The following is a 13,595-nucleotide window of genomic DNA, read 5'->3' on the forward strand; positions in this document are numbered from 1 at the left end:
GGGCAGGTGAGCCTGCATGGAATTTGGTCTTACTTTGCCAAGTATGAAGAAAACCAAGATTTTCTCCAGTAAAAAAAGCACCATGGATGCAACCAGGAAGTGTCTGAAATAAAAGGTCTCACACCTCTCTGACTAGACCGTGTCAGGAGTCAAATGAATCCAAATGTGACTGGACTATAGGGGGACAAAGTGACTAAAGACTTGAAACCCACATTTACTGCTCTTCAATTGCTTCACTTCTGTCCTCTGACCCTCTTGAGATCTAGAAGGGGCTCGTTTTCTCATAGGTTAATGGACCCAGTGTGAGGGCCAGCTCTCCAAGTTATCCTTCCCCTGAGGAGAACGGCCTCTGGCTTCTTTTGAAGCTTATGAAAAAAGCCTCTTCACAGGCTTCCCATATAAGTCCCGTCATTTTCTTGACTTTGCCCGAAGACTTGAACTCTCAAGTATATTTATTTGTTCTTTCCCCTCATAAAAACAGTACCCATGGCTTTGGGCTTTGTAAGAATGTACATAATAATAAACACGAGGCACTATAAATAGCACTGCCATTCCAACCGTGTCTCACAGAATTCCCTCCTGACATGCCTGGCACTGCGTCTGCAGATCCAGGCGTCACTGGATGAGGCTACCAAGGTGATTCCAGAGGTAAGAGTCTCCCACACAGATTTACAGCAAAACAGCATTAGAGACGGTACCAGAAGGCTGCACGACCTTTACAACACGTAGCATTTCAGAGGGCTTAGTTATATAATCACCACCAATTAGAACTTCAATGAAATAAGTGAACTTTCCTTTTACTTCAGCTTAACTGATAACTGTCTTTTCCCTGCTGACACATTTTCTCTCCAATTAACCAAAGTGCCATGTCATTTTGCCCTTTCAACAGTCTTATGAGATAGGCAGCATTATTCCAATTCTACCAAGGAAAAAAGACAGGCTGAGGGGTTAAATATGGGGTTGGCCACAAAGTTCGTTCGGGTTTTTCTGTACCATCTTGAGGAAAAACCCGAACAAACTTTGTGGCCAACCCAATAACTTGTCAGGATCACACGGCTAGTAAAATGGCAAAGCAGGGAAGCAAAATTCAGGATTTCCAAAGGAGTCAGTATTATTCCCATTTGGGGGGCGCCTCCTCCACATCTCTCAGATGGCGGCCCCCCGTTCTCTGTTCCCTCATTCCTCAACGCCACCTGCAGCCCTTTCACTCAGCACCCCTCCTCTGTGGAAATACTTGTCTCCTAGTCACACCATCCTCCCCACTGTTGTCCACGGCAAATGGACAGGCTGCTCCTGTACATTTCTGGGTAATTCTGGCACCTGTCTCACAGCTTTTCTTTATTTTCAGCACTTCACCATCACCCTGGGAGACTCCACAGTAGCGTGGATGGCCCTTTATGCTATCTGGGTCTCTTTGTTCCTCAGCTCCCCAACCCCCAAATCACCATGTCTGTCATTCACTAGGAATCCACCCTTCGCTCCTCCTTAGATCTTGTCTTCCCCCAGAACCGGAAGCCCTTTTCTGATCCAGGCTTGTTTTTCCCTCTTTCCCCACTGCTCCCCTACTTCGGATAAGGTGCTCTAGGCTCACATTCTGGTTGCTAGGCTTCAGCAAAAGGCTAGACTGTAGTTTAAGTTCATATTCTTCTTAAAATGCATCCTACACATGGAATGGAAGAAAGAAGAACCCATGGCCTGGAGATGGCTGACTGTAGCAAAGAACCTATAGGTCATAGGTGATAAAAGTCAGCTAGAAGGGTAGATGGCTGTGGCCAGAGAACACCAAAGCTTGCCACGGTGGTTACCAAAGCAATGGATCTTCAGAAAACCTCAGGAGCCACCACCATCCTGAGCTAGTGTGACCGGAAGAGGGAAAGGAGTGGCTCTGTCCACACTTGGAGTGAAGAGAACGGGGAAGGACAGCCGGCTATGAAAGCTATTAACTGATAGCAGGAAGTGATCAACCATGGGATTTGGTCCCCTCTGCACAGGAGTCCAAACGGCTGTGCAGAGCAGAGAGCGTGACAACCACGATCACCAGGGTGCACTGCGCACCATGGGGACACTCAGAGCCGTGCAGGCCACCGGGTGATCTGCAGTCATGGGGGACCGGGGCTTGGGCTATTTTTTGGATACTGATGGGAAGGGTACTCTCCGAAGGCTAGAGGATGTGGGTAAAAGATTATGTATACAGCATCTTTCATCCAATCAGCATCAATATTTGTTACCCTTCTCCGGCCTTTCCTCTATTCCGCCGTTATCAGATTAACCAGCCGAAATGACATTTTTTAATCATGTTATTCTCCTGCTTAGAAACTCCATTAGTCCAAACGCCTCAGTTAATAGTAAAGATTAATTAAATATCTACCTCTAAAGTCTTATTTCTATTTATTTTTATCATTGGGTTTTCTAAAATCCTTTTTCTTTCTTTTTTTTTTCAAAGCAAGGCTGACTTGTCTTCCTCCTCATTCCATTCCCTCCAAGGACCCCGTTTCTAATGATTTTGCCTTCTAAATACACTTAGATAATAAGGCACTTTTGATTTTTAAATTAAAGACATGCATAACTGTCAGCTAGAACTTCAGATCAGCATGAGAAAAATCAAGCTTATTTAACTACAATAATGTAATGTCATTCAAAGCAAGTTAACTTTAGGTTCTAGCTGGACCGTGCATTCTTACGGAGGATGTGGAGGGGGATAACTGTAGGATCTATGGAAGCTTTCTGAAGTACAAAAATTAGCTTAGGATCCCTGTTACCCACCTTCTTGCCTCCCCGGGGGTGTGTTGGTCTCTGATTGGGAATCACATCCTGAATGAACTTTTTCCCAGCCAGGCTCATCTCCTCATTTCCTGGTCCCACCTCTGTGCTTGTCCTCATGGCACTCCCTTTTTACATTTCTATATCCTATCTTTCCTTCAAAGGGCCATTCAAGTTCCACCATCTCCCAGGAGTCATATGCTGACGTCCTCAGTCCACAGTAATCCTTCTACCCTCTGATTTTACGTATCACATATTTTTGGTGCCATTAATTTGCACAGTTTCAAGCCTTGGATTGCTAGTTACCTCATGTCCTTACGGATTTGCTTCTACATTGAATTTTAAACCCCTTGAGCCCAGGGGAAAAAAAAAAGCCCCAAATCAAAACCATCTCTTTATTCCTCCTGGGCACTCCAAATAGTACCTAGAATTAGTAAATATCTTTCCATTTTTAATAATCATTCTATTGTTTGAGGAATCATGACAAAGGATTAAAATCAATTTTGATCAAATAATGCCCACTACAGCTCTCACCTACCTCGCCAGCAAGTCAATAAGTTCAAGTTTTGACATCCCATCAGGAAGCAGTCGGGGAATAGCAGCAACACAGGTCCTGAAAAGATCTATTTTTGGCTTTCTCTCACCCCTGGAATTTGAAGACAAAGTTTAAACGTAAGTCAAAGGTTATGAAAAAATTTTTAAAAATTGGTCAAATATGTGAACAAAGACTAAAATCAATGCCTTCTGAATCACTGCCTGGTGATTGCTCCCTATTATTCTTAAAGGTTTATGTCTTTTATAGCTTGGCCAGTTCTAAGAGAACTTATGAAGATTTAAATGTTAGTTAGAGGTATATATCTGAAAAGAAAAATGCCGATAGCAATAGCATTCTATTGCTATCATATGTCTTGCCATTCAGCTGGGTTCCATGGGGTTTGGTCCCTGTGGGCTGCATTTAAGACACTGAATTCACTGAATTGCCCAGACACATTAGTATGTAAGAAATACATTGCAGTCATTAGTACATTCAGCATTTAAAAATGGGATTTTAATGTATACAACTAATGGTGCCATTAACAAACATGACATCTGGAAGTTTCTCTCTCTGATGAGTTATGCTTCTCCTCTCAAGAGTGCCCACCTCTGATTTTTTTTTTTAATTAAATGCTTCCAAAAATAAGTCTTTCATAATGTCAAGTAAAATCCTGAAATGTATATAATTGTGCACCCATTTCTGATTTTTAAAATTACTCTGATGGTCCTGACCTCTGTGGAGATTTCTTCTTTTTACTTTCTTGAGAATATGAATGTTTTAAAGGTAATTAATACCTTCTATATCCGGTTGTAAAATCTGAAGGAAAAATATAAATTCAGTGACAAACTATTTCAATTTTTACTTATTTAGATAGATAACTGATTCTTAATCACATATTTATCAATAACCTTTATGGAAAAACTAAACTACACATCAAATCGTTCAAATAACTTGTGATATAATATAACAGCATATTTAAATTTTGATGATTTAGTCCTCTGAGAATAAATTTAAAATTGGTACCAAATTAACGCAATCGTAGGACACAAACACAATAATGAAAATGCAAAGAAGCGTAGAAGTAATTCCTTCTTGGAACAGTAACTGTGTCAGAATAGAAATGTAACAGACAGAATCCATGCTCTCTATAAACTAAAGACAATAATCAGACAGCAATTTTGCTCTGTGACATTACTTTTTAGCATGTGTTTTTAAGTTTGTTAGGAATAAATACAAAACTTTTTTGTATTTTGTGAAAAACAAAACACATATATGTTAATTTCTAAAATACTCTGTTCTTGTGGGAAGTCATAAGATTATTTTCTCTCCTTTTCCACAGTCCTTTTGCACGGGACGTACAAGGACTCCAGAGAGGACTTCACTGTACAGTGGTTTCCAATCAGCTGAAGGAAAGAGAAGTCTTCAAATGACATCCTCGATGGCTAGACAGAGTTAAAGCCTAGTGATCTGATTGTTCATGTGTGGCACAGAGTCTCTTAAATAGTTCTCCTAACATGCTCACCAGATGTTTTAAACAGCTGGGATTATTTTCATATCTGTTGGAAAACAGATGACCCTGCCTGGCCTGAAGTGTAAGGCAAATTCTGCCAGCTGATAGACTGGCAGACTTCCCAGCTGATAAGGCAAGCCTAGATTAGAAACTCTAATTGGTGCATGGTTTCCTTTTACAGCAGTCCTGTGCCTGGGATTTTATAGGAAGCATCTGAGTCCCCCAAATAACAAAATTTTTATTAACAGATATTATATAATTATTATTTACAGTCATTATAGTATTATACTTACTACTACTATTATTATTATTATTTGCCAGCATAAAGCACAAAAGGGATGAGTAATGGAAACACAGCAACACAGAATGCTTCATTTTCACGTTCATACCCTAAGCAAAGCCTGGAAAAATGGTGGACCAGCCTCAAATATCAACTCCAATAACTATTTCCATTAGTGTAATGTGGACTTCAACTCTCTTTTCCTAAATGCTTACATGATTCTCTAATGTTTCTCTTTGTTTTTTCTTTTTTTTTTAACATCTTTATTGGAGTATAATTGCTTTACAACGGTGTGTTAGCTTCTGCTTTCTAGCAAAGTGAATCAGCTATACATATACATATACTCCCATATCTCCTCTCTCTTACGTCTCCCTCCCACCCTCCCTATCCCACCCCTCTAGGGGGTCTTGAGCACGGAGCTGATCTCCCTGTGCTATGCAGCTGCTTCTCACTAGCTATCTATTTTACATTTGATAGTATATATAAATCCATGGCACTCTCTCACTTCGTCCCAGATTACCCTTCCCCCTCCCCGTGTCCTCAAGTCCATTCTCTACATCTGTGCCTTTATTCCTGTCCTGCCCCTAGGTTCTTCACAACTATTTTTTTTAGATTCCATATATGTGTTAGCATATGGTATTTCTTTGTCTCTTTCTGACTTACGTCACTCTGTATGACAGTCTCTAGGTCCATCCACCTCTCTACAAAGAACTCAATTTTGTTTCTTTCTATGGCTGAGTAATATTCCATTGCATATATGTGCCACATCTTCTTTATCCATTCATCTGTCGGTGGACACTTAGATTGCTTCCATGTCCTGGCTATTGTAAATAGAGCTGCAATGAACATTGTGGTACATGACTCTTGTTTTTTTTTTTAATTAATTAATTAATTAATTAATTAATTAATTAATTAATTAATGGCTGTGTTGGGTCTTTGTTTCTGTGCGAGGGCTTTCTCTAGTTGCGGCAAGCAGGGGCCACTCTTCATCGCAGTGCGCGGGCCTCTCACTATCATGGCCTCTCTTGTTGTGGAGCACAGGCTCCAGACGCGCAGGCTCAGTAGTTGTGGCTCACAGGCCTAGTTGCTCCGTGGCATGAGGGATCTTCCCAGACCAGGGCTCGAACCCGTGTCCCCTGCATTGGCAGGCAGATTCTCAACCACTGTGCCACCAGGGAAGCCCCCATGACGCTTTTTGAATTATGGTTTTCTCTGGATATATGCCCAGTAGTGGGATTGCTGGGTCGTATGGTAGTTCTATTTTCAGTTTTTTAAGGAACCTTCATACTGTTCTCTATAGTGGCTGTATCAATTTACATTCCCACCAACAGTGCAAGAGGGTTCCCTTTTCTCCACACCCTCTCCAGCATTTATTGTTTGTAGATTTTTTGATGATGGCCATTCTGACCGGTTTGAGGTGATACCTCATTGTAGTTTTGATTTGCATTTCTCTAATGATTAGTGATGTTGAGCATCCTTTTCATGTGTTTCTTGGAAATCTGTATATCTTCTTTGTAGAAATGTCTATTTAGGTCTTCTGCCCATTTTTGAACTGGGTTCTTTGTTTTTTTGATATTGAGCTGCTTAAGCTGCTTGTAAAGTTTGGAGATTAATCCTTTGTCAGTTGCTTCAGTTGCAAATATTTTCTCCCATTCTGAGGGTTGTCTTTTTGTCTTGTTTATGGTTTCCTTTGCTGTGCAAAAGCTTTCAAGTTTCATTAGGTCCCATTTGTTTATTTTTATTTTTATTTCCATTTCTCTAGGAGGTGGGTCAAAAAGGACCTTGCTGTGATTTATGTTATAGAGTGTTCTGCCTATGTTTTCCTCTAAGAGTTTGATAGTGTCTGGCCTTACATTTAGGTCTTTAATCGATTTTGAGTTTATTTTTGTGTATGGTGTTAGGGAGTGTTCTAATTTCATTCTTTTACATGTAGCTGTCCAGTTTTCCCAGCACCACTTATTGAAGAGGCTGTCTTTTCTCCATTGTATATTCTTGCCTCCTTTATCAAAAATAAGGTGACCATATGTGCGTGGGTTTATCTCTGGGCTTTCTATCCTGTTCCATTGATCTATATTTCTGTTTTTGTGCCAGTACCATACTGTCTTGATTACTGTAGCTTTGTAGTATAGTCTGAAGTCTAGGAGCCTGACTCCTCCAGCTCCATTTTTCTTTCTCAAGATCGCTTTGGCTATTCGGGGTCTTTTGTGTTTCCATACAAATTGTGAAATTTTTTATTCTACTTCTGTGAAAAATGCCATTGGTAGTTTGATAGGGATTGCAATGAATGTGTAGATTGCTTTGGGTAGTATAGGCATTTTCACAATGTTGATTCTTCCAATCCAAGAACATGGTATGTCTCTCTATCTGTTTCTATCATCTTTAATTTCTTTCATCAGTGTCTTATAGTTTTCTGCATGCAGGTCGTTTGTCTCCTTAGGTAGGTTTATTCCTAGGTATTTTATTCTTTTTGTTGCAATGGTAAATGGGAGTGTTTCCTTAATTTCTTTTCCAGATTTTTCATCATTAGTGTATAGGAATGCAAGACATTTCTGAGCATTAATTTTGTATCCTGCAACTTTACCAGATTCATTGATTACCTCTAGTAGTTTTCTGGTGGCATCTTTAGGATTCTCTATGTATAGTATCATGTCATCTGCAAACAGTGACAGTTTTACTTCTTCTTTTCTGATTTGGATTCCTTTTATTTCTTTTTCTTCTCTGATTGCTGTGGCTAAAACTTCCAAAACTATGTTGAATAATAGTGCTGAGAGTGGGCAACCTTGTCTTGTTCCTGATCTTAGTGGAAATGGTTTCAGTTTTCACCACTGAGAACGATGTTGGCTGTGGGTTTGTCATATATGGTCTTTATTATGTTGAGGTAAGTTCCCTCTATGCCTACTTTCTGAAGGGGTTTTATCATAAATGGGTGTTGAATTTTATCGAAAGCTTTTTCTTCACCTATTGAGATGATCATATGGTTTTAATCCTTTAATTTGTTACTCTGGTGTATCACATTGACTGATTTGTGTATATTGAAGAATCCTTGCATTCCTGGGAAAAACCCCACTTGATCATAGTGTATGATCCTTTTAATGTGCTGATGGATTCTGTTTGCTAGTATTTTGTTAAGGATTTTTGCATCTATGTTTATCAGTGATATTGGCCTGTAGTTTTCTTTCTTTAGGACATCTTTGTCTGGTTTTGGTATCAGGGTGATGGTGGCCTCATAGAATGAGTTTGGGAGTGTTCCTCCCTCTGCTATATTTTGGAAGAGTTTGAGAAGGATAGGTGTTAGCTCTTCTGTAAATGTTTGATAGAATTCGCCTGTGAAGCCATCTGGTCCTGGGCTTTTGTTTGTTGGAAGATTTTTAATCACAGTTTCAATTTCAGTGCTTGTGATTGGTATGTTCATATTTTCTATTTCTTCCTGGTTCAGTCTCAGAAGGCTGTGCTTTACTAAGAATTTGTCCATTTCTTCCAGGCTGTCCATTTTATTGGCATATAGTTGCTTGTAGTAATCTCTCATGATCCTTTCTTTGTATTTCTGCAGTGTCAGTTGTTACTTCTCCTTTTTCATTTCTAATTCTATTGATTTGAGTCTTCTCCCTTTTTTTCTTGATGAGTCTGGCTTATGGTTTATCAGTTTTGTTTACCTTCTCAAAGAACCAGCTTTTAGTTTTATTGATCTTAGCTATCCTTTCCTTCTTTTCTTTTTCATTTATTTCTGTTCTGATCTTTATGATTTCTTTCCTTCTGCTAACTTTGGGGTTTTTTTGTTCTTTCTCTAATTGCTTTAGGTGTAAGGTTAGGTTATTTGAGATGTTTCTTGTTTCTTGAGGTACGATTGTATTGCTATAAAGTTCCCTCTTAGAACTGCTTTTGCTGCATCCCATAGGTTTTGGGTCATTGTGTTTTCATTGCCATTTGTTTCTAGGTATGTTTTGATTTCCTCTTTGATTTCCTCAGTGATCTCTTGGTTATTTAGTAGTGTACTGTTTAGGCTCCATGTGTTTGTATTTTTTACAGATTTTTTTCTGTAATTGATATCTAGTCTCATAGCGTTGTTGTCAGAAAAGATACTTGATACAGTTTCCATTTTCTTAAATTTACCAAGGTTTGATTTGTGACCCAAGATATGATCTATCCTGGAGAATGTTCCATGAGCACTTGAGAAGAAAGTGGATTCTGTTGTTCTTTTGGACGGAATGTCCTATAAATATCAATTAAGTCCATCTTGTTTAATGTATCATTTAAAGCTTGTGTTTCTGTATTTCATTTTGGATGATCTGTCCATTGGTGAAAGTGGGGTGTTAAAGTCCCCTATTATGATTGTGTTACTGTCGATTTCCCCTTTTATGGCTGTTAGCATTTGCCTTATGTATTGAGGTGCTCCTATGTTGGGTGCATAAATATTTACAATTGTTATATCCTCTTCTTGGATTGATCCCTTGATCATTATGTAGTGTCCTTCTTTGTCTCTTGTAATAGTCTTTATTTTAAAGTCTATTTTTTCTGATATGAGAATTGCTACTCCAGCTTTCTTTTGACTTCCATTTGCATGGAATATCTTTTTCCATCCCCTCACTTTCAGTCTGTATGTGTTCCTAGGTCTGAAGTGGGTCTCTTGTAGACAGCATATATACAGGTCTTGTTTTTGTTTCCATTCAGCCAGTCTATGTCTTTTGGCTGGAGCATTTAATCCTTTACATTTAAGGTATTTATCGATATGTATGTTCTTATTACCATTTTGTTAATTGTTTTGGGTTTGTTATTGTAAGTCTTTTCCTTCTCTTGTGTTTCCTGCCTAGAGAAGTTCCTTTAGCATTTGTTGTAAAGCTGGTTTGGTGGTGCTGAATTCTCTTAGCTTTTGCTTGTCTGTAAAGGTTTTTATTTCTCCATCGAATCTGAATGAGATTTTCAGATTTTTCTGAAATCTGAAAATTTTTTCAGGTTTTTCCCTCTCATCATGTTAAATATGTCCTACCACTCCCTTCTGGCTTGCAGAGTTTCTGCTGAAAGATCAGCTGTTAACCTTATGGGGATTCCCTTGTATGTTATTTGTTGTTTTTCCCTTGCTGCTTTTAATATTTTTTCTTTGTACTTAATTTTTGATAGTTTGATTAATATGTGTCTTGGTGTGTTTCTCCTTGGATTTATCCTGTATGGGACTCTCTGCACTTCCTGGACTTGACTGACTATTTCCTTTCCCATGTTAGGGAAGTTTTCGACTATAATCTCTTCAAATATTTTCTCAGTCCCTTTCTTTTCCTCTTCTTCTTCTGGGACCCCTATAATTCGAATGTTGGTGCATTTAATATTGTCCCAGAGGTCTCAAAGACTGTTCTCAATTCTTTTCATTCTTTTTTTATTCTGTCTTTATTCTGCTCTGCAGTAGTTATTTCCACTATTTTATCTTCCAGGTCACTTATTCGTTCTTCTGCCTCAGTTATTCTGCTATTGATCCCTTCTAGAGAATTTTAAATTTCATTTATTGTGTTGTTCATCATTGTTTCTTTCCTCTTTAGTTCTTCTAGGTCTTTGTTACATGTTTCTTTTATTTTCTCCATTCTATTTCCAAGATTTTGGATCATCTTTACTATCATTACTCTGAATTCTTTTCCAGGCAGACTGACTATTTCCTCTTCATTTGTTTGGTCTGGTGGGTTTTTACCTTGCTCGTTCATCTGCTGTGTGTTTCTCTGTCTTCTTATTTTGCTTCACTTACTGTGTTTGGGGTCTCCTTTTCGCAGGCTGCAGGTTTGTAGTTCCCAACGTTTTTGGTGTCTGCCCCCAGTGGGTAATGTTGGTTCAGTGGGTTGTGTAGGCTTCCTGGTGGAAGGGACTGGTGCCTGTGTTCTGGTGGATGAGGCTGGATCTTGTCTTTCTGGTGGGCAGGACCGTGTCCAGTGGTGTGTTTTGGGGTGTCTGTGACCTTATTATGATTTTAGACAGCCTCTCTGCTAATGGGTGGGGTTGGTTCCTGTCTTGCTAGTTGTTTGGCATAGGGTGTCCAGCACTGTAGCTTGCTGGTCGTTGAGTGGAGCTGGGTCTTAGCGTTGAGATGTAGTTCTCTGGGAGAGCATTTGCTGTTTGATGTTACATGGAGCCGGGAGGCCTCTGGTGGACCAATCTCCTGAACTCGGCTCTCCCACCTCTGAGGCACAGGCCTGACACCCTGCCGGAGCACTGAGACCCTGTCAGCCACACAGCTCAGAAGAAAAGGGAGAAAAAAAAGAAAGAAAGAAAGAAAAAAATAAAATAAAATAAAGTTATTAAAATAAAAAATAAAAAATAATTATTAAACATAAAAAAGTTAAAAAGTAATAAAAAAAGAAAAAAAGAAAGAAAGAAAGAATAGAGCAAGCAAACCAAAAAACAAATCCACCAATGATAACAAGCACTAAAAACTGTACTAAAAAAAAAAAAGACAGACAGAACCCTAGGACAAATGGTAAAAGGAAAGCTATACAGACAAAATCACATAAAGAAGCATACACATACACACTCACAAAAAGAGAAAAAGGAAAAAAAAAATATATATCTGTATATAAAAAAAAAGGGAAGAGTGCAACCAAATCAATAAACAAATATACCAATGATAATAAACTCTAAATACTAAACTAAGATAAACATAAAACCAGAAACAAATCAGATGCAGAAAGCAAACCCCAAGTCTGCAGTTGCTCCAAAAGTCCACCACCTCAATATTGGGATGATTCGTTGTCTACTCAGGTATTCCACAGATGCAGAGTACATCAAGTTGACTGTGGAGCTTTAATCCACTGCTCCTGAGGCTGCTGGGAGAGATTTTCCTTTCTCTTCTTTGTTCGCACAGCTTCTGGGGTTCAGCTTTGGATTTGGACCCACCTCTGTGTATAGGTTGCCTGAGGGCATCTGTTCCCCGCTCAGACAGGATGGGGTTAAAGGAGCGCTGATTAGGGGGCTCTGGCTCGCTCAGGCTGGGGGGAGGGAGGGGTACCGACGTGGGGCGAGCCTGCGGCGGCAGAGGCCAACATGACGTTGCACCAGCCTGAGGCGCGTTGTGCATTCTCCCAGGGAAGTTGTCCCTGGATCATGGGACCCTGGCAGTGGCAGGCTGCACAGGCTCCCGGGAGGGGTGGTGTGGAGAGTGACCTGTGCTTGCACACAGGCTTTTTGGTGGCGGCAGCAGCCTTAGCGTCTCATGCCCGTCTCTGGGGTCCGCGCTGACAGCCGCGGCTCGCGCCTGTCTCTGGAGCTTATTTAGGCAGTGCTCTGAATCCCCTCTCCTCGTGCACCCCAAAACAATGGTCTCTTGCCTCTTAGGTAGGTCCAGACTTTTTCCCGGACTCCCTCCTGATTAGCTGTGGCTCACTAGCCCCCTTCAGGCTGTGTTCACACAGCCAACCCCAGTCCTCTCCCTGGGGTCTGACCTCCGAAGTCCGAGCCTTAGCTCCCAGACCCCGCCCGCCCCGGCAGGTGAGCAGACAAGCCTCTCAGGCTGGTGAGTGCTGGTCGGCTCTGATCCTCTGTGCAGGAATCTCTCCGCTTTGTCCTCTGTACCTCTGTGGCTGCACTCTCCTCCGTGGCTCCGAAGCTCCCCCCTCCGCCACCCGCCGTCTCCGCCCACGAAGGGTCTTCCTAGTGTGTGGAAACCTTTCCTCCTTCACAGCTCCCTCCCAGAGTTGCAGGTTCCGTCCCTATTCTTTTGTCTCTGTTTTTTCTTTTTTCTTTTGCTCTACCCAGGTACATGGGGAGTTTCTTGCCTTTTGGGAAGTCTGAGGTCTTCTGCCAGCATTCAGTAGGTGTTCTGTAGGAGTTGTTCACCATGTAGATGTATTTCTGATGTATTTGTGGGGAGAAAGGTGATCTCCATGTCTTACTCCTCTGCCATCTTGAAGGTCTCCCTATCTCTTTGTTTTTTTAGAAATGTAGCCATAAGCCATCTTCCACTCAGGGATCTGCTTTAAAGTCTAGCATGAAAACTATTTCTAGCCCTATTTGGGGTGGGGCGTCTTAAGACGGTTGAATAGGAAAAAGTAAAGAATCACCTTAGAAAAAGTTTAAGGTATTGTGAAAATACAAATGAAATGTTAACATTTACATTTAAACCTGTACCTTTTATGGTTTTGAATGTATTGTTTTGGTCCTAACCCTGTCTTATGATCTCTGGATTATAAACATAGTTTTCCTTTCAAGGTCTTTCATTTCCTTACTCTTTTAGAGGAAACAACTATATGGCAGAAGTTTTCAAAGCATTTCTTACATCTTCTACATTGTAAATTGAAAACTGCTTTAATATATTCAGAGAGTATGCAGTAAGGAGGTTAAAGGTTTATGGACAATCTGGCAATTTGTGAGGTAAGTACCAGAGCTGTAGACAAGATATTTAATGTTATTAACTTTGGTCAATTTCAATTCTGCTATCATTTTGGTTGAGAAATCTAAAGCAACGTGCTCTCCATATCATTTAAATGAAGTGACTGGCAAGCTGTAGGACAATATACACTGTATGACTCCATTTTTGTAAA

General features: G+C 40.3%; 1 protein-coding gene across 4 annotated transcripts in view; it reads right to left on the minus strand.

The window, feature by feature from the left end:
- The window catches only part of FRY (FRY microtubule binding protein), a 327,509-nt gene that overhangs the window by 116,176 nt on the left and 197,738 nt on the right, over positions 1-13,595 (minus strand). For all 4 annotated transcript variants that reach the window (XM_061171162.1, XM_061171164.1, XM_061171163.1 and 1 more), the window contains one exon: positions 3,299-3,406. In XM_061171162.1, the coding sequence (XP_061027145.1) occupies positions 3,299-3,406 (108 nt within the window). The remainder of the gene's footprint in view (positions 1-3,298; positions 3,407-13,595) is intronic.

This window comes from Eubalaena glacialis, chromosome 16 (assembly GCF_028564815.1).
Source record: "Eubalaena glacialis isolate mEubGla1 chromosome 16, mEubGla1.1.hap2.+ XY, whole genome shotgun sequence".
Taxonomy (NCBI): domain Eukaryota; kingdom Metazoa; phylum Chordata; class Mammalia; order Artiodactyla; family Balaenidae; genus Eubalaena; species Eubalaena glacialis.